This window comes from Microplitis mediator, chromosome 5 (assembly GCF_029852145.1).
Source record: "Microplitis mediator isolate UGA2020A chromosome 5, iyMicMedi2.1, whole genome shotgun sequence".
NCBI classification, from domain to species: domain Eukaryota; kingdom Metazoa; phylum Arthropoda; class Insecta; order Hymenoptera; family Braconidae; genus Microplitis; species Microplitis mediator.
This window is the reverse complement of record NC_079973.1, coordinates 735,078-752,621: the sequence shown is the minus strand read 5'-3', so window position 1 is coordinate 752,621 and position 17,544 is coordinate 735,078. Positions and strand designations below refer to the sequence as shown.

General features: G+C 36.2%; 7 protein-coding genes across 7 annotated transcripts in view; 6 read left to right on the top strand and 1 right to left on the bottom strand.

Annotated features, from left to right (window-relative positions):
• The window catches only part of LOC130669052 (uncharacterized protein C05D11.1-like), a 230,564-nt gene that overhangs the window by 39,933 nt on the left and 173,087 nt on the right, over positions 1-17,544 (top strand). The gene's annotated exons all lie outside the window — the stretch shown is intronic.
• On the bottom strand, positions 566-3,584 carry LOC130669054 (transport and Golgi organization protein 6 homolog). The gene is made up of 2 exons (XM_057471725.1): positions 3,402-3,584; positions 566-3,334 (listed from the first exon to the last, which is right to left on the bottom strand). The coding sequence occupies exons 1-2, from the start codon at positions 3,442-3,444 to the stop codon at positions 657-659; spliced, it is 2,721 nt and encodes a 906-aa protein (XP_057327708.1). The 5' UTR covers positions 3,445-3,584; the 3' UTR covers positions 566-656.
• On the top strand, positions 4,959-7,127 carry LOC130669062 (uncharacterized). The gene is made up of 5 exons (XM_057471737.1): positions 4,959-5,201; positions 5,330-5,420; positions 5,510-5,561; positions 5,653-5,838; positions 5,923-7,127. Exons 1-5 carry the CDS (start codon positions 5,137-5,139, stop codon positions 6,774-6,776), a joined length of 1,248 nt encoding a protein of 415 aa, XP_057327720.1. The 5' UTR covers positions 4,959-5,136; the 3' UTR covers positions 6,777-7,127.
• On the top strand, positions 7,676-10,755 carry LOC130669057 (mediator of RNA polymerase II transcription subunit 15-like). The gene is made up of 10 exons (XM_057471730.1): positions 7,676-7,945; positions 8,024-8,111; positions 8,178-8,229; positions 8,306-8,503; positions 8,562-8,848; positions 8,932-9,274; positions 9,336-9,494; positions 9,572-9,857; positions 9,917-10,019; positions 10,089-10,755. The coding sequence occupies exons 1-10, from the start codon at positions 7,884-7,886 to the stop codon at positions 10,416-10,418; spliced, it is 1,908 nt and encodes a 635-aa protein (XP_057327713.1). The 5' UTR covers positions 7,676-7,883; the 3' UTR covers positions 10,419-10,755.
• LOC130669068 (mediator of RNA polymerase II transcription subunit 15-like) lies at positions 10,920-11,832 on the top strand. Its single transcript, XM_057471743.1, has 4 exons — positions 10,920-11,229; positions 11,290-11,377; positions 11,456-11,507; positions 11,646-11,832. Exons 1-4 carry the CDS (start codon positions 11,168-11,170, stop codon positions 11,714-11,716), a joined length of 273 nt encoding a protein of 90 aa, XP_057327726.1. The 5' UTR covers positions 10,920-11,167; the 3' UTR covers positions 11,717-11,832.
• On the top strand, positions 11,979-15,100 carry LOC130669056 (mediator of RNA polymerase II transcription subunit 15-like). The gene is made up of 9 exons (XM_057471729.1): positions 11,979-12,270; positions 12,335-12,422; positions 12,501-12,552; positions 12,691-12,876; positions 12,933-13,736; positions 13,801-13,959; positions 14,053-14,335; positions 14,395-14,497; positions 14,567-15,100. The coding sequence occupies exons 1-9, from the start codon at positions 12,209-12,211 to the stop codon at positions 14,894-14,896; spliced, it is 2,067 nt and encodes a 688-aa protein (XP_057327712.1). The 5' UTR covers positions 11,979-12,208; the 3' UTR covers positions 14,897-15,100.
• On the top strand, positions 15,189-17,370 carry LOC130669059 (protein-cysteine N-palmitoyltransferase HHAT-like). Its single transcript, XM_057471733.1, has 5 exons — positions 15,189-15,442; positions 15,516-15,700; positions 15,773-16,554; positions 16,624-16,964; positions 17,045-17,370. The coding sequence occupies exons 1-5, from the start codon at positions 15,334-15,336 to the stop codon at positions 17,140-17,142; spliced, it is 1,515 nt and encodes a 504-aa protein (XP_057327716.1). The 5' UTR covers positions 15,189-15,333; the 3' UTR covers positions 17,143-17,370.

Here is a 17,544-nt window from a genome sequence, read left to right as displayed (position 1 = left end):
CAAAAATTGTTAGACGTCAGCTAACTTTAGTATCATCATTTTTTTTTTTATAAATTTAATTAATTTTTAGTTTAAATTTAAGTGTGGGGATTAAAATTTATATTAATGTGTTCAGAGATTTTAAATTAATGAGGCCGGTACCTCATTAGTTTTATTTTATTTTAAGAGGACTGATGGCTTTTTAATTAAAATTTTTTTTTAAATTAAGCGGGATCGTATGTTAACTTTTTGTATTGAATATTTCGAAATAATTCATTGTATCATTAATATATATTTATTACAGTATTAGTTTCTGTGCACTTCGAGCACTAGTTCATTGCTGCACAATTAAAAATTTATGAAATTATTCGCGTTAACTTCAGTTCACTATTTCCGGAAACTGTAGCAGCCAAAGACTTCCGGTTGGAATTTTAAAAATTTGATCAAATGTCTGATATTTTTATTTTAAATGAATTTATAATTAAAAGTCCTCTTAAAAAATAAAAAAAAAAAGTTTATATTTTTAAAAGTCAATAAAATTTGATTTAAAAAAAGTGGAGGAACGACTTCAACATTAATTAAATCTAAAATAATTGAAAAAAATGTAATTATAAAACAATATAAATCTTTAATAACAAAGTAAAGTATATTTACATGAATTACAGTAATTGTTTATTCTAAGAAATCAAATAAATATTTTTTTGTAGCAGAGGTTTGGTGAATAAAATATCTTTAACAATATCATCAAGTTCTTCGAGAGCTAATTGAGCATGAAGACGGAGCACATCATCACTATCATTATCCCTTAGAAACTTGAGAGCACGATAAACCGGTAGTAGTTCGTTACCCAGGTCAGTAAGTACATCCTTACCGAGTCCGCGAATCAATAAATTAATAACAAGAACCCCAGCACGTCTGCACTCTTGTTCCTTGTCCGTTTCAATAATACGCCCGACACAGTACAGCACTTCCGTGATAGCGTTACCTAATTTAAATCCAAGCACTTTGCAGAGTTCTCCGAGGCACGAGAGGCTCGACGCCCTTACCAATGAGTCTTGGTCACGAACCCCGCTGAGGAAACCGTTGATCAGCAGACTCTTGTAAGCCGGCGCCATGTCTCCGAGCAACCTGGTAGTTTTTACCAGAATCTCGCCCAGCTTTGCGCGGTTCTCTGGAGCGATCTCGCCCTTGCCACGAGTCGGCATGTCGACGAACTCCTGGACCAGTGCTTCGATCACCTGCTTCGGAAATTTGAGCGCCATTGCGCAGAGTCCATTGACGGCAGTCAGATAAACGAATGAATCCTCGTCTTTGAGGTTCTCTTTGAACAGACAGAGCACCAGGTCTTTTTTGTCAAGAGCCCGGGGGTCCGAGGTCTCTATCAACTTGGTCAGAGTTATCAGACCATGAGCTCGAACCGGCAGCAACGGGTCAGCGAGATCTTGGAGCGCTTTATCAAAATTATCGTCCAGTTTATTGTCGACATTCAAATCTTTGTATCTTGGAGCTTTCCCCTTCATTCTGATCAGCTTGGAAACTTGTCCAATTAAATCCACAAGTCCCGATCCGCTGAAATCCTTCAGCTGTCCCTGCAAGAAATCAGCCAGTTCTTCAAAAGGCTTCCAATCTTTGGGCCTCTCTTCCAAAATAACTTTGACTAGCATCAGACTCGCGTAAATCAGTTCGTAGTTATCAGTGCCGGCGTTGAATAGAGACTTTATGAAACCCAGCAGCGGGTCAGGCGATTTGATGAGCCCTCGTTGTACTCCAGACGCGCTGGCTAAATTAATCAACAACTTCTCGGCCACAAGCTGCTTGAAAATGTCATCCACAAGATCCTCTTCATTGCCCAAGTAATTTTTACTCCTAGATGTCTTGATACTCAGCCATTTTAGCAAATAATTCAACAGGCTGGTCGACAAATTTTCATCCGGTCTTACCAGGTCTAGAAGACTGTCAGCTGTTTCTTCAACTTCTTCCTCTACTTCCAATTTTCCTTTATCCTCTGGCCCACTCACTACTTCGACGCTCCCACTAGCGCCAAATCTATAAAACAATCGTCTTCCGAAGCCTTCACGCCCGTCATGAAGAAACGCCTGGAATAAATCCTGCATCAGCGACTCATTTTTAAGCAACTGGACCAGCAGATCGCGGACTTTGGACTTTAGGAGCAGCGGACTCTTGTGAATTTTTACGTACATGTAAAAAAGAGGCAGGGAAATATTTTTAATCAACTCGATAGGCAAATATTTGCACTTGGACTGGGGTACGAAGCATTTCACCAAGTTCTCGATGCACTCGTGGACTTCTGTCTCTGTTTTAACCACCTGGACATCTTCTCCATGTTTCAGATCACCGGGTACCGAAGACAACGGCGCTGTGATGACATTTATTATTTTATCAATGCAAATTTCTGGATGAACTTCATGCAGAGTCGAGATCAACGAGTTTGCGATCGTAGTCGAGTGTTTTATATTTTTTGAATTCAAGATCTCCAAGAATTGCCCGCAGACTGAGTCAAAGTATCCAGAGTCTTTGGAGGAGCTTACAACCAACCTGGAGATGGTGTCCAGCCGCTCCCAGTGAAGACCCAGGTCTAGATCTTCGCAGGTCGCGTTAATTAAAGACATGACACCGTTCGGTTCGACGATAGCAGCCATCAAGTAGACTCTGGTGGTTCGTTTTAACCAATTGGGAGCTTTCTCAAGACCTGACAGCACCATCAGTTCTTTGATCATCAAAGAACGCGGACAATTGTCCACCAGCTTTGTCAAAATATCTTTAAACTCTTCCTGGTCTTTTGTAAATTGTTGATAAAGTTCCTGAGTCATCTGCGTTGGCGACCCGGTGTCCTTTGACGGCTTCACCAGCGGAGCGTGGGCCAGTTGGAACAATGCGCCGACTATCGGGCCTAGATGAGCAAGAATCGCGGGCCTCAAAGATATTTCGTCGTAACAGGAAGTGAGTACTCGCGTTGTCGTCATCAGTCGGTCGTATTTCTGTAGATCTGTGAGAGATTCCGGAGTTAATTTTATTGCATTGCGCGATAATTTACTCAGTCCCAATCCAATTCCCGGCAAAAGACACGGAATTATTCCTAAAGATATCGACATTTCGATGGCGACCTTCACTCCCCGGTACTCATTTACGCTCATGTAGGTTTCACTCTTTGATAATACTTGTCTATTGAGTATTTCTATGACACGTAAAATAGTCTGCAAGTACTTGCGCCTTATTGACAGATCCTCAGACTGCTGGTACTCAGTTTCCAACTCCTCCTTTAAATCCTCTGGCAGAAATTTTGATGCTTCCATCAATATTTCTGTCAACCTTTCATCAAATTCTTTTAATTCATCTGAAATAAATTTGAAAATCAGTACATAATTACACTACTAGTAATTTAAGATAAAATTGACAGTTACCTGTTTTGGTTATTAAAATATTTAATATCTTGTGGTAATCCATTTTAATAAATAATAAATTGTTAATTATTATAAAACTTACTGCGTAAATTAGTAATTGAATTATAAGATATCAGGAACAAATGAAAATTATAGAGGTTACACTAGAGAAATAACAAAACACGTGAACTTGTTTTGTTTTTATTTGTCACTTTGAAAAAAAAATTTTCGCGCTTGCGCACATGTAAGTGCGCTCCGTTTCTGCGCGTTTGTTTTGAGCGCAAAAAAAGGCGGACGTTTATTAAACTGATCCCGGAGACTCAGATCTGTTTCATAGACATCCGCCCAAATTAAAAAAAAAAGTAATTAATTTATTGATTATTATTATTACTTGCGCGGTAAATTTAAATATTTGAAAAATAAATTACAAAAAATTGGAGACAAATTAAAATTCATACGTTAAAATAAAATGGCGGCAGAATATGATAGGAAAATATTTAAAATATTTGAAAAAAAAAACACTTGAATGTTTGTACAAACTTTGGCGGGGAAATAATGTGCAGAAGGGTGTCCTATTACACTTGGAGATTTAAATTAAATTGCTCCAAGTGTATTGCAGCTAAAAAACGTCACTTAACTGCTATTTCCCCACCAGACGATGCCAGATGAGTTTGTTCAGGAACTTGGAAGTTATCAGCATCAGCAATTCGCGACACTTTACACTCGAACTGAACACTTAACACTTTACACTAGCACTGAACACTGAACACTTAATGATACTGAAGTTAGCCGACGTCTAATAATTTTTGGATTCTTTTGAAAAAGATAAGTTGTAAAAAAAAAATATTTGAAAAACTTGCACTTAAAGTTTTTTAAATTTTCTACATGTGCATTTTTTGAGTTTTTGTTTTTTTGTAATTGATTTGTTGGAAAAAAAATCGAAAAATTACTAATTGTCTGCTGACTTCAGGATCATAACACTTAACTACACCATAGATACTTTGCACAATTTAAATTAATAAAAGATAAATTTTACAATCACTGCACAATTTTACACGACTTAACTGCAATACTGTGTTTCAATTCAAACGTAAAGAAGAATCTGGACTACTACTGCCATTGTCGATGATACTGACTGCCGCTATCGAACCGCCAGTTGATACAAAGCAATCGATCTTCCGATTCTCTCGCCCCCCACTTCAACAAAAATTTGAACGTTGAATACAGCGACGCGCAGTAGCGCCAACTTGGCGCGAAATTTCAAAATCGAAATTTAATAACTATTTAAATTTGTTTGCACCCTAAATATTTATATAAATTAAATTATTTAAATTTTTAAAAAATATTTTAAATCACAGATGAATTTATTTACAATTTTAAATTAATTTTTTTAAATCTCAAATATTTTAATTACAGCCAACCGGAGAACGTGACACGTGACATTTAATTTCAAATAATAAATTTCAAAGAATGTTTATTATTTAAACAAATAAATTTACCCAATAATTACAGTATTTTTTTTAAACTCGAGAGAAATTCTTCCAAATAAATTTTTGTTTTATTTGGCCCTTGGCGCCATTTTCAAAACACACATGATATACAAATATATATAGTATATTATTTTGTTAACAATATTGTTGGTTATGTTTCGTGTTCAGTGAATGTTAAGTGCGCGGCTCAATAACAATTAATTAATAATCAATCATCAATAACAAAAATTATTTAATTAACAAATCAAGTCAACGTTCTCTTAAAAATGACAAGCAAAGATGACGGGTACTGGGTCACTCCTCTGTTCAGAGAAGGAATGATAATAAAAATGTCAGTTTCCTTTCATATTTTTTAATTAATTATCCCAACTTTTTATTGTTAATTATTATTTTCAATCAAAATTATTTTTCTATCGATATTTAATTGACTATGGTGATAATTATTATTTTATTCAACAGTGACGAGACGATGCAGAAAAGCTGCGGAGTTGCGTTGCTCAGCACCAGCACCAAGACAGAGGATTTAATTTTCTCACAGTCGGCGTCGAAAGTAATTATTTTTTTTTTTATTAATAAATTAATTAATTACATATCTAAATTACTGTACTGATGATTAATAAAGACATTCATTATTTACAGGATGAATATTCAAAGTTCATTGACTTGTTGATCACGAGCATTGAAAAAAAAAGTAAGTTGAGTTTTCCCGGTACCGCGATACTGAGGGCAAGAAAAAAATTTTAAATTCATGAGTTTATTTAAAAATTCGTAAATTTTTTTAGGCTTTGATGGAATCACTGAACCCTGCGGATCTTTGTCTCTTGATGGGACCGTAGATTTCATTAAAAGTATGATTTACGTCCATGATTTTTACGATATTCAGAATTTTATTGACAATGTGCCAGCAATTCCATCCTCGAGTCATCAGAATTCAGATTCTGAACCTCTTAAAATCCAAGAAAATAATAGTAAGTTATTTTAATAACAAAAATTTTTAAATTTCTGATTTGAATTACAATCAAATAAATTTTTTTTAAATAAATTTATTGCAGTACCTAAAAATAATGATCAGCCCACTGATACAAACGGTACCAACCATAAAAACACGAATTCAGAATCAAAAATATCAACGGACTCTTCCGACGATGAGGATTTTCGATTTTATTCTCAAAAAAAGCTGGCGAGTACAAATGTCAGGACAACAACAGAAACTTCGCCTTCAAAATCTGATCAGAACGACAAGAACAGAAAATCTGATCAAGAAAACATTGAAGATCTGAGTACGCAAATAGAAATCGAAGAGATCGAATTGATAGATCCCGGGGACGAGCGTTCTCAAGAAGTCCACCAACGAAATCCCATCAACGCGGTGGGCCAAGAACGCGGGATCATGGAGTTCATGAATCAGAAGCTCGACTCTATAGAAAATACCATGAAATTGTACACCGATGATCTAGGGCAAATAATAATAAACAACATCAATGGCAACGTCAACGTTAAATTCGACGAATACAAAAACAGTTTGGACACAGTAAGAAGAAAATTAGACAAACAGACAAAGAGGCTGGACCGCATTGAAAAAGAACTCAAGTTGCGGTACCTCGTGATCTACGGAGTAGCAGAAAATGAGAGAAATAGTCGGCAGTTAGAAAAAACAATTGTAAATATTATTAATAAGGAAGTTAAAGTTAATTTAGATCCTAGTGAAATCGATTCCGTGAGACGCATTGGCAGGGATATGAAGAAGCCAAGGCCAGTCGTCCTCGGGTTGACGACACTGAGAAAAAAAATGCTGATTATGAGAAAGAGAAAATTATTAAAATACTCAAAGGTGTCTATCGAGAACGATTTTGTTAAAAATACAGAACAAAATCGCCGCGGTAAAGATCTGTCTCTACTATTATAAATTAATAGCTCAATATAATATAATGATAGATATAAATTATATATTAAAGAATAAAAGGCTGAATAAGTAAACGACCAAAAGTGCTCAGGGATACTTTATAATGTTTATTTATAATTGTAATTATAAATAAATATATATATGTAGTTATAAATAATTAATCAAAAGACCGTTTGATTTTTTGTTTGATATTTAAATCATTAAGTTTTAGTTTGTGGTCCAATCAGCCTCATGCAATTTAAATTTATTTTACTGATATATGTATTAATTTGCAAGCTATTAATTACTATTAATTAATTTTTAGTGTAACCAAGTATTTTTTTTTATTAATTAAAAATTTAGTTTTATTTTTGAAAATGTTCAAGTACAATAATGTTGGATCAAAAATATTTTTGATTAATAAATTTGATAAAAAAAAATTTTATTGTCTTATATTTATTTTTACAATTATAAGTACGTATATTTATATATTTTTTATATAAATTTAGGAGTGGGAATAATTTCAAATTTAAAAAAATGATTCTGAAGTTGGCAGACAATTAAAAATTTTCAAATTTTTTTTTAACAAATCGTTTACAAAAAAAAATAGAGCACTACCTCTCCGAGGTGTGCAAAAAACTAAAAATATGCACATGTAGAAAATTTAAAAAACTACAGGTGCAATTTTTTCAAATATTTTTTTTTTTATAATTTATTGTTTAAAAAAAAAAATCAAAAAATTATTAGACGTCAGTTAACTTCAGTATCGAAAATTTGATATATTTAATTTTTGAAAACTAGTAAAATATATATAGATATAAATACTATGTGTGCATGTGTGCGCGCATATGCAAGAGTATGAAAGAAAATTGAAAATGAAAGTAACAAAGGTTAGAAAATTAATGTTGCAATTGTACATTACGTGTATAAAAGTACTTAAAATATAAATGTATGTGTATGTATTTATAAATATATGACGGTGTGTATTTGTGTGGAGTAAAATATAGACTGACATAAATATAAAATAAAATATATGAAAATAATAAAATAGTTTTAATTAATCAGTTGATTAATAAGTGATAATTAATTTGCAAAGTAAAATTTGAAGATATACAAGTAAATAATTTGAAAATGACAACTGAAGAAACGTCGTGGCGGACCCAGACTTTCCGTCAGAGTGTTATCACTAAAATGTATGTTAGATTTTATTTATTGTTTGTCCATTTGTCATTATGATAATTAGCTATTTATTGTTGTTCTATTTTTTTTAGCGATGAAGCGATACAGAAAAGCGGTATGCCGACCGCGAAAAATAGCATTGAGATGGAGAATCATGTTTTTCAAAAAGCCAAAACAAAGGTTAGTTTATTTATTTATTATTTATAATTAACATGAGATAAATAATTAGTATTTAATTATTTTTAGGAAGAGTACCTGGGATTTGTTGCCAGACTAATTTTACATGTCAGAGAGATGAGTAAGTGGTGATTTATTTTTTTTTTAGTGATAAATTGTGTGGATATTTGTATTTATTTATTTATTTATTTATTTAGACTCGAGAAAAAATGCAGCAGGAGTAGCCGCAGCTGGAGGTGTCGCACCTGGAACACAGGGAATGCAAGATCCGATTGGAGCACTACAGACACTGGCGAGACAAGGAACTGGAAATAATCAAGTGATGAGTATGGCTGGTGGTGGACCTAATCCACAGGGAATGGTCCCACAGCAGTCTGCTAACGCTGCCAGTAATCGTGAGTATTTTTTTTTTTTAATATTTTTTGTGTCTGATAATAAATAAATTTGTGACAGTCCTCCAGAGTTTGAACCAACGACCTGGTGGCCCGGCGGTGGGAATGAACATGCAGAATATGCAGAACAAGATGCCGGGAATGGGAATGATGGGTGGCCAGGGCGCTGGCACGATGGGACACATGGGACAAATGCAGGGCATGCAGAATGCGCAGATGATTAATCAAATGGGTCAGATGTCGGCGGGAAATATTAATCAGCAGATGAATCAAATGGGTCAGGCTCAGATGGTTAATCAGATGGGCCCAGGACAAATGGTTGTTGGACAAATGCAACAAAATATTACTGTAATTATTTAGCTGATCATAGTCATATAAATTATTGGTGTAAGTGAATATGATTTGAGTATTTGTTATTTATTTATTTTTAGAATCAAATGCCGGGACAGATGCAGGCGCAAATGGGGAATCAAATTGGCGGACCGATGAACGCTGGAATGCAACCTGGGCCGCAGACAATTAACCAAATGGGGCCTGGACAAATGGCGCAGCAAATGGGACACATCCAAAGGAAACCTGTGGAGATGATGAATGCTGGATTTCCTGGGCCGAGAAATGTGACACCCAATCAGTTTTTGAGACAAAGTCCCTCGCCGTCGGCTCCGAGTCCCGCGAGTCTGGGAGCACCGTTGAGCAATCAGATGGTTCCTTCACCGGCTCTTGTTCCCTCGCCTAGTCCCCAGCATCCTATGATGGCTGGTCAGCGATCTATCGGTAGGTTGTTAAGATAAACGTTGGATTCATTTGGATGCTGATTTGATATTTTTTTGGGTAGGCATGGCACCTTCGCCGAGCAGTTCTTTGAATACCCCGGCGAGTATGGGAGCTACGTCGAGTCCGCAAGAGAATCAAGCGTACAGAGAAAAAGTAAGGCAGCTTAGTAAATATATTGATCCGTTGAGGAGAGTGATTACCAAAATGGGAAGTGACGGAAGTAAGTATTTTTTTTTTGTCCAAGATCTAGACTTGATTCGAGGTTGGTGTTATTTATGCTTGTGATGATTACCGTAGATACTGATAAAATGAGTAAGATGAAGAAGTTACTGGAGATCTTGTCAAATCCTGCAAAAACAGTTCCATTGGAGACGATAATTAAGTGTGAGGTCGTGCTGGAGAAGATGGATTTCAAGCGCGGAGAAGGAAGTGTCGGCCCAGTGGTAACGTCTATGAAAGAGCACCACATTTTTACACCGCTTCTCGAAGCCGTGAGAGCGAACCTCCAGAGCCCAATGGCCAACCACACGCTCCAGAGAACTTTTGGGCCCTGCTTAGAAGCTCTCTTTGGCCCGGAAATAAAGTAAGTCATACGCTTGCTTAAAAAGACATCAGTTTCCTAACGCGACTTGATCATTTCAGAAATTTACCTCCGCCTTTAAAGAAACAAAAGGTCGAAGAGTCCGTCAGCGAGATCCCAGATGTTCTTCAAGGAGAGATAGCCCGCTTGGACCAAAGATTCAAGGTAACCTTCACTTCCAACCATCTCTTCTCTCAAGTCGCGCATTCTCTAACCCGTGGTATTGTTTTCCAGGTGAGTCTGGACCCAGCTCAGCAGAATGGCTCCAAGTGCATCCAATTGATCTGCTGGCTCGACGACCGACACCTTCCCTGCGTTCCTCCCGTCTCAGTGTCGGTGCCCTCTGATTACCCGCTGACGCCTCCTCGATGTGTGATGGCCCCCCACGAGTACACGACCGCGTTCCTCAGCGCCGTCCAGAAAGCCCTCACTGCCAGAATAACAAAATTACCGCGACGCTTCTCCGTCTCGCAGCTTCTCGATACCTGGGAAATGAGCGTCCGACAAGCCAGCGCTCCCACCCAAACTCCCATCGCTGCCAACACTGAAATAATCGGTTTATAATCTCATTTTTCTCATTATCACCATCACCATCACCACTCTAATTACAATTTAGATAATTATTTATATACTTAACATACAATAGATCAATTTTACTTCAACCTCGAATCTCATTTTCAATCAAAGTTTTGTTTATATTCAATCAATTCATTTAAAAAAATTTATTTTCCGTTTTTTTTTTTTATTTATTTACATCTCATCCGAAAATGCTCAATTAGCAAATTATAAATTAGTAATGAATTTATAAACTATTTATTTAATTTATTGTTCAAATAATCCAAAAATTAATAATTGTATTTAATATTTATTTGTTTTATGTAAAATAATTTGTACATTACCAATTACTGAATGAAAATAAAATTAAAATTAAATTATTTACAAATTAAATTACTATTTTTTAATTAAATTCAATCTTCGCCCGCAATTTCCAAGCATTTGAATTTTTTCAAATTCCCGCCAATTCTTTTTTTCTGTTTTCAATCCGGCAATGGGACGAACGAGAGTACGAGACCCAACAAAAAATAATTTGTTAGCATTCAGTTTCGAGGTTATAAGAAAAAGCTTGTGTTTGATGCTTCTAATTGTCTCTGACTACGTCACCAAGCTTCACGTTATTTCGTGCAATTAAATATTATTTAATATATGTGTATATGTATATAAATATACATAATACTGTAACCAGTGCTAGGACAAGCGTTAAACAATAAATATATTTTTAAAAATTTGTTTTCTAAGTTACAAATTTTGAAATCATGGCTGCAGACGACGAGAACTGGCGGACACAGCAGAATCGCCAGAATGTCATCGCCAGAATGTAAATTATTATCATCATTATTGTCATTACTGACACTTTTATTAATTGATTTTTTTGCAGAGACTTGGCGTTACAGAGCGCGGGGGAACCACCCATGAAATATAGCGCGGAGATGGAAAATTGTGTCTTCGAAATAGCCAAAACTAAAGTGAATAAATCACTCGATCCATAATTTAAATTTATATTTCATTTATTTTACTTATTTTTACTTACACTTTTTTTCCAGGAGCAGTATCACCGTTATGTTGAAAAAGTGATTGACTATCTGTCAGGATTAAGTGAGTGGAATTTTGAATATTATTGAGGGTCATACAATTTTAGTAGCCAAAAATTATTAAGAAAATTGTACTCTTACATGTTGGAGTTTATGAGATGATTGCGAGCTTAGTAAATTAATTATCAGTAATTTTTTTTAGATGAAAATAATTTGGCAGCTGGAGCTCAAGGGGCAGCGGGTCAAGGAGTTCAAGATCCGACGGGTGTCTAAATGATCGAAAAATTAATAATTGTATTTAATATTTATTTGATTTGTGTAAAATATTTTCTACATTACTAATTACTGAATGATAATAAAATTTAAATTAAATCATTTACAAAAAAAAATTACCGATTTTAATTGAATTAAATCCTCACTCGCAATTTCCAAGCATTTGAATTTTTTTCAAATTCGCGCCAATTTATTTTTTCTCTCTTTTCAATCCGGTGACGGGACGGACGAAATTCAAGAAAAAAAAAAATAATTCATTAGCATTCAGTTTCGAGGTTATAAGAAAAACCTTGACTTTGTGCTGCTGTTTGATGCTTCCCATTGTCTCTGACTACGTCACCAAGCTTGACGTTATTTCGTGCAATTAAATATGATTTAATATATGTGTATATGTATATAAATATACATAATACTGTAAACAGTGATAGGACGAGTGTTGAACAAGAAATATATTTTTAAAAATTTGTTTTCTAAGTTATAAGTTTTGAAATCATGGCTGCAGACGACGGGAACTGGCGGACACAGCAGTATCGCCAGAATGTCATCGCCAAGATGTAAATTATTATCATTACTGACACTTTTATTAATTAATTAATTAATCAATTAATTTTTTTGCAGAGACTTGGCGTTACAGAGCACGGGGATACCACCCATGAAAAATAGCGCGGAGATGGAAAATTATGTCTTCCAAAAAGCAAAAACTAAAGTAAATAAATCACTCGATCCATAATTTAAATTTATATTTCATTTATTTTACTTATTTTTACTTACACTTTTTTTCCAGGAGGAGTATCACAATTATGTTGGAAAAGTTATTGTGCACGTGACAGAATTAAGTGAGTGGAATTTTGAATATTATTGAGGGTCATACAATTTTAGTTGTAAAAAATTATTAAGAAAATTGTACTTTTATAAGTTGGAGTTTATGAGATAACTGCGAGCTTAGAAAATTTATTATCAGCAATTTTTTTTAGATAAAAAAAATCCGGCAGCTAGAGCTGGAGGGGCAACGGGTCAAGGAGTTCAAGATCCGATGGGAGCATTACAGACACTGGCGAGACAAGGAACTGGTAACAACAACCAAGTGATGGGTATGACTGGTGGTGGACCTAATCCACAGGGAATGGTTCCACAGCAGTCTGCTAACGCTGCCAGTAATCGTGAGTATTTTTTTTTTTTAATTTTTTGTGTCTGATAATAAATAAATTTGTGACAGTCCTCCAGAGTTTGAACCAACGACCTGGTGGCCCGGCGGTGGGAATGAACATGCAGAATATGCCGAACAAGATGCCGGGGATGGGAATGATGGGTGGCCAGGGTGCTGGCACGATGGGACATATGGGACACATGGGACAGATGCAGGGCATGCAGAATGCGCAGATGATTAATCAAATGGGTCAAATGTCAACCGGAAATATTAATCAGCAGATAAATCAAATGGGTCAGGGTCAAGTTCAGCAAATGGGTCAAGTTAATCAAGGACAAGTAAATATGCAGCAACAGCAGCAGATGAACCATATGCGCCAGGACAACATGCAGATGAATATGGGCCAGGTTCCAATGGGACAGCAAATGCAAGCAAATCAGATGCAGCAGAATGTCCAGCAGCAAATGCAAGGACAGAGACAGACGCAGATGGTTAATCAGATGGGAGGAGCTCCGGTCCCTGGTAATATGCAAGGAGGTCCGCAGAATATCAATCAGATGGCTGCGGGGCAAGTCGGGGCACAGATGAATCCACAGCAACAGATGCAGCAGGCGCAGCAGATGAGTCAAGCTCAGCAAATGAGTCAGGCGCAGCAAATGGGTCATATGCAGAGAAAACCTGTGGAGATGATCAACGCTGGGTTTCCTGGACCGAGAAATGTTACGCCCAATCAGTTTTTGAGACAAAGTCCGTCGCCTTCGGTACCTAGTCCGGTTGGCTTAGCCGCACCGGCGAGTAATCAGATGATTCCTTCTCCGGCTCTCGTGCCTTCGAGTCCTCAACATACAATGATGGCTGGTCCACGTTCTGTTGGTAATTAAAAGTTTTAAATAAATTATGGTATAGAAAATTCGATGTGATTATTTTTATTGTGTAGGTATGGTACCTTCTCCAAGTGGGTCTTTGAATACACCGTTAGGTGCTGGAGCCGCTTCTAGTCCACAGGATGAGCAAGCTTACAGAGATAAAATAAGACAGCTCAGTAGATTTATTGAGCCATTGAGACGAATGATCACCAGAATGGAAAGTGAAGGAAGTGAGTAATATTTATTTATTTTATTTATTCTTTTCAATTACGGAAGCTAGATTTTCAGTAGGTTGATATTTATGAATGTGATGCTTATTATAGATATTGATAAAATGAGTAAGATGAAAAATCTGCTGGAGATCTTGTCAAATCCTTCCAAAAGAGTACCATTGGAGACGCTAATAAAGTGCGAGATCGCGCTGGAGAAAACTGATTGGAAACGAGAAGCCAGTGTTGGGCCAGTGGTGACACCCATGAAGGAGCACCACATTTTTACACCGCTTCTCGAAGCCGTGAGAGCGAACCTCCAGAGCCCAATGGCCAACCACACGCTCCAGAGAACTTTTGGGCCCTGCTTAGAAGCTCTCTTTGGCCCGGAAATAAAGTAAGTCACACGCTTGCTTAAAATGACATCAGTTTCCTAACGCGATTTGATCATTTCAGAAATTTACCTCCGCCTTTAAAGAAACAAAAGGTCGAAGAGTCCGTCAGCGAGATCCCAGATGTCCTTCAAGGAGAGATTGCCCGCTTGGACCAAAGATTCAAGGTAACCTTCACTTCCAACCATCTCTTCTCTCAAGTCGCGCATTCTCTAATCCGTGGTATTGTTTTCCAGGTGAGTCTGGACCCAGCTCAGCAGAATGGCTCCAAGTGCATCCAATTGATCTGCTGGCTCGACGACCGACACCTTCCCTGCGTTCCTCCCGTCTCAGTGTCGGTGCCCTCTGACTACCCGCTGACGCCTCCTCGATGTGTGATGGCCCCCCACGAGTACACGACCGCGTTCCTCAGCGCCGTCCAGAAAGCCCTCACTGCCAGAACAACAAAATTACCGCGACGTTTCTCCGTCTCGCAGCTTCTCGACACCTGGGAAATGAGTGTCCGACAAGCCAGCGCTCCCACCCAGACCCCAGTCTCTACCAGTGCTATTCTAATGGGCCTATAAATCTACCACAACAATAATAACATTTAATCATCGATATATTTATACATATATTACATAGATTTATTTTTATCAAGTATTTTTTAGATTAATAACCATTTTTATTTTACAATTAACACAACGAACATACATCGATAATCATTGTTGAATCATAGTATTTTTTTTAATGATATTGAGATTAATAAATATAAATATAAACATAAATTATACATTTATTCTCAAATATGCTAATTAACTTTAATCCGCCTGCGCGCTGTTTACTCAGTACTCGGCACAAGCACCAATCCACATGATAACTACATAACAATCTTATCAACACTAGAATAATTAACTCACGAATTTTAAAAAAACTAGTCGAACTGTGTCACCCATAAGACACGCAACCGCTTAAGTCTATCAACTAGTACCTGTATTTTATTTAATATTAATATCAATGAACAATGGGGACCAGTGACCAGAGTTTACCTAAAATAGAACTAGGGTTTTATTTTATATCTTGCGTAAGTGGAATTTTTTACTGCACTTATCAATTTTATTTAGCTGGAGCCTGTAAGTAATTTACTGAGACAAATTTAGTTGATTGATTGGTAATAATTGGAATCATTGATACTTGAAATTGTAGATTTCGATAATTTCTATGACGTCAACAACGATTTCACAAGAGGATGGAGCTGGGTAGGAAGAAAAAAAGACATTTCGGACCATGAGTGGTCGGCGTGGATTCCATTTTTTGTGAGACTGGCACCGTGGGTCGCAGTACAATTGCTGATAAGTCATATTATTAAATATAAGAAGCTCAGTAGCACGGTAGTGAATTTTATTAATGAGTTAATTAACTTGATGGGGAACAAACTGAGGTAATTATTTAATAATCAACAGGTGTCATGTTCCTGGTACATTGCGGTGACTCTAGGATTTTTATGGACGTACATTGGGACGTCTGGAGTAATTTTCATGATGATACAGCCGTGCGTCGTTTGTCTGCTGATATCAATACGTAATCTACCTCTTATTTATTTCGTCGAACTGGGATTTGTCTTTGTGTATCAGCACAAACCGCTGATGAACCTGGTACGGGACGACTGGCTCCAGCTGGATAATGAGTGGAATTATTTGCTAACAGTAACTATTTTTTGGGTCCAACTCCGCAGCGTCAGTTGCGCTGTTGACAACATCACCGGGTACAGGCACAGAAACCTGGCGGGATTTTTTAGAAATTTTATTGAGACTACGGCTTACTGCTTGTATTTGCCGACTCTCTGCACGGGCCCGTTTTTCCTGTACGCGGACTTCCGCAAGGGCATCAATGGACCCAATGACAAGTGGACGTTGCGTCGAGTGGCCACTACTTGTTTTAATTTACTGAGGTTTATATTCTGGTTGCTCTTTACGGAGTTCTCGATGCATTTTTTGTACATCACCGCATTCAAATATCAAGCGCGAGCGGTCGAGAGTTTCAATTCCTGGACATTCTACGGGTTCGGTTACTTAGTGGGCCAGTATTTTTATTGTAAATATTTAATTGTCTATGGTCTTGCTGGTGAACTAACTCGTGCTGATGATATCAATGCGCCTCCACCGCCAAAATGTATCTCGGCAATTCCTTTGTACTCCGAACTATGGAGAGATTTTGATCGTGGACTCTATCAATTTCTCATCAAGTAAATTTATTATTATTGTTGTTGTTTATTTTATTAAATTAATTACAAATGTTTGTGTTGATTATCTAGATACATTTACGGCCCACTTATCAGTTACAAATTTCCTCTGACAAAATTAATTGCATCCTTCCTAACTTTCGGGTTCATCTACATCTGGCACGGACTCCGCGACTTCGTCTTGGTATGGACGCTTATAAGCTTCGCAGGAGTAACTATCGAGAGCATCGCCCGTTTTATTGGAAAGTCTCCGACTTATATTGATTTGCTAAATAAATATCTGTCGCCCCACATGATTAGGAGATTAAATTGCTTAATGACAGCTCACTTATTCATTTTCACCGTCGCTGGGAGCTATTATTTTCGGGCTCGTATGGATATCGGTAATCAATACATGTACCGATTCTTCCATGGTATCTAATTCTAATTATTTAATTGTTGCTATCAAATATGACATACATTTTATTTACATTACAATTATTATTAATTACAGATCCATTATTGACGAAAGTACTCCGTACATTTTTTGTCTACTGCGGATGTCAAGTTTCAGTAGAAATTAAAAATTATCAGAATAAAAAAATTAAATAAATTTTTTTTTGTCGTAATTTTAATTACCAAAAAATCTCTCCGGCCCATATTACCCCTGGGTTAAATTTTTTGTATTAAAAAAAATTTTAATAATTCAATAAATTTTTGCATTAAAAAAATTATAATTTTAATTATTTTTAAAAAATGATCAATAAAATTTTTGTAAAAAAATAAGTGATTATTTTTGCCCTTGAAATTTTAATTAAAAAATTTATCCGACCCATATTATCCCAGGGTTAAATTTTTTGTACTTAAAAAAATTAAAAAATTAAATAAATTTTTTGCATTAAAAAAAAATTTCGAATTTTTGAGTTTTTAAAAAATGATCATCAGTAAAATTTTTATAAAAAAAATTGTGTCAGAAAAAATAAGTGCACTAAAAAAATATGTAATAATTATTTT

Bases quoted from the DNA above. Each gene is read 5' to 3' on its own strand.
- LOC130669054 (XM_057471725.1), bottom strand. From the start codon at position 3,444: ATGGATTACCACAAGATATTAAATATTTTAATAACCAAAACAG. The intron at 3,335-3,401 runs GTAACTGTCAAT...AATTTATTTCAG, and splicing joins TATTTTAATAACCAAAACAG to ATGAATTAAAAGAATTTGAT.
- LOC130669062 (XM_057471737.1), top strand. From the start codon at position 5,137: ATGACAAGCAAAGATGACGGGTACTGGGTCACTCCTCTGTTCAGAGAA. The intron at 5,421-5,509 runs GTAATTATTTTT...CATTATTTACAG, and splicing joins TCTCACAGTCGGCGTCGAAA to GATGAATATTCAAAGTTCAT. The intron at 5,839-5,922 runs GTAAGTTATTTT...AATTTATTGCAG, and splicing joins TAAAATCCAAGAAAATAATA to TACCTAAAAATAATGATCAG.
- LOC130669057 (XM_057471730.1), top strand. From the start codon at position 7,884: ATGACAACTGAAGAAACGTCGTGGCGGACCCAGACTTTCCGTCAGAGT. The intron at 8,112-8,177 runs GTTAGTTTATTT...AATTATTTTTAG, and splicing joins TTCAAAAAGCCAAAACAAAG to GAAGAGTACCTGGGATTTGT. The intron at 9,495-9,571 runs GTAAGTATTTTT...TGATTACCGTAG, and splicing joins CAAAATGGGAAGTGACGGAA to ATACTGATAAAATGAGTAAG.
- LOC130669068 (XM_057471743.1), top strand. From the start codon at position 11,168: ATGGCTGCAGACGACGAGAACTGGCGGACACAGCAGAATCGCCAGAAT. The intron at 11,230-11,289 runs GTAAATTATTAT...ATTTTTTTGCAG, and splicing joins CAGAATGTCATCGCCAGAAT to AGACTTGGCGTTACAGAGCG. The intron at 11,508-11,645 runs GTGAGTGGAATT...AATTTTTTTTAG, and splicing joins TGACTATCTGTCAGGATTAA to ATGAAAATAATTTGGCAGCT.
- LOC130669056 (XM_057471729.1), top strand. From the start codon at position 12,209: ATGGCTGCAGACGACGGGAACTGGCGGACACAGCAGTATCGCCAGAAT. The intron at 13,960-14,052 runs GTGAGTAATATT...TGCTTATTATAG, and splicing joins CAGAATGGAAAGTGAAGGAA to ATATTGATAAAATGAGTAAG. The intron at 14,336-14,394 runs GTAAGTCACACG...TGATCATTTCAG, and splicing joins CTCTTTGGCCCGGAAATAAA to AAATTTACCTCCGCCTTTAA.
- LOC130669059 (XM_057471733.1), top strand. From the start codon at position 15,334: ATGGGGACCAGTGACCAGAGTTTACCTAAAATAGAACTAGGGTTTTAT. The intron at 15,443-15,515 runs GTAAGTAATTTA...TTGAAATTGTAG, and splicing joins ATTTTATTTAGCTGGAGCCT to ATTTCGATAATTTCTATGAC. The intron at 16,555-16,623 runs GTAAATTTATTA...TTGATTATCTAG, and splicing joins CTCTATCAATTTCTCATCAA to ATACATTTACGGCCCACTTA.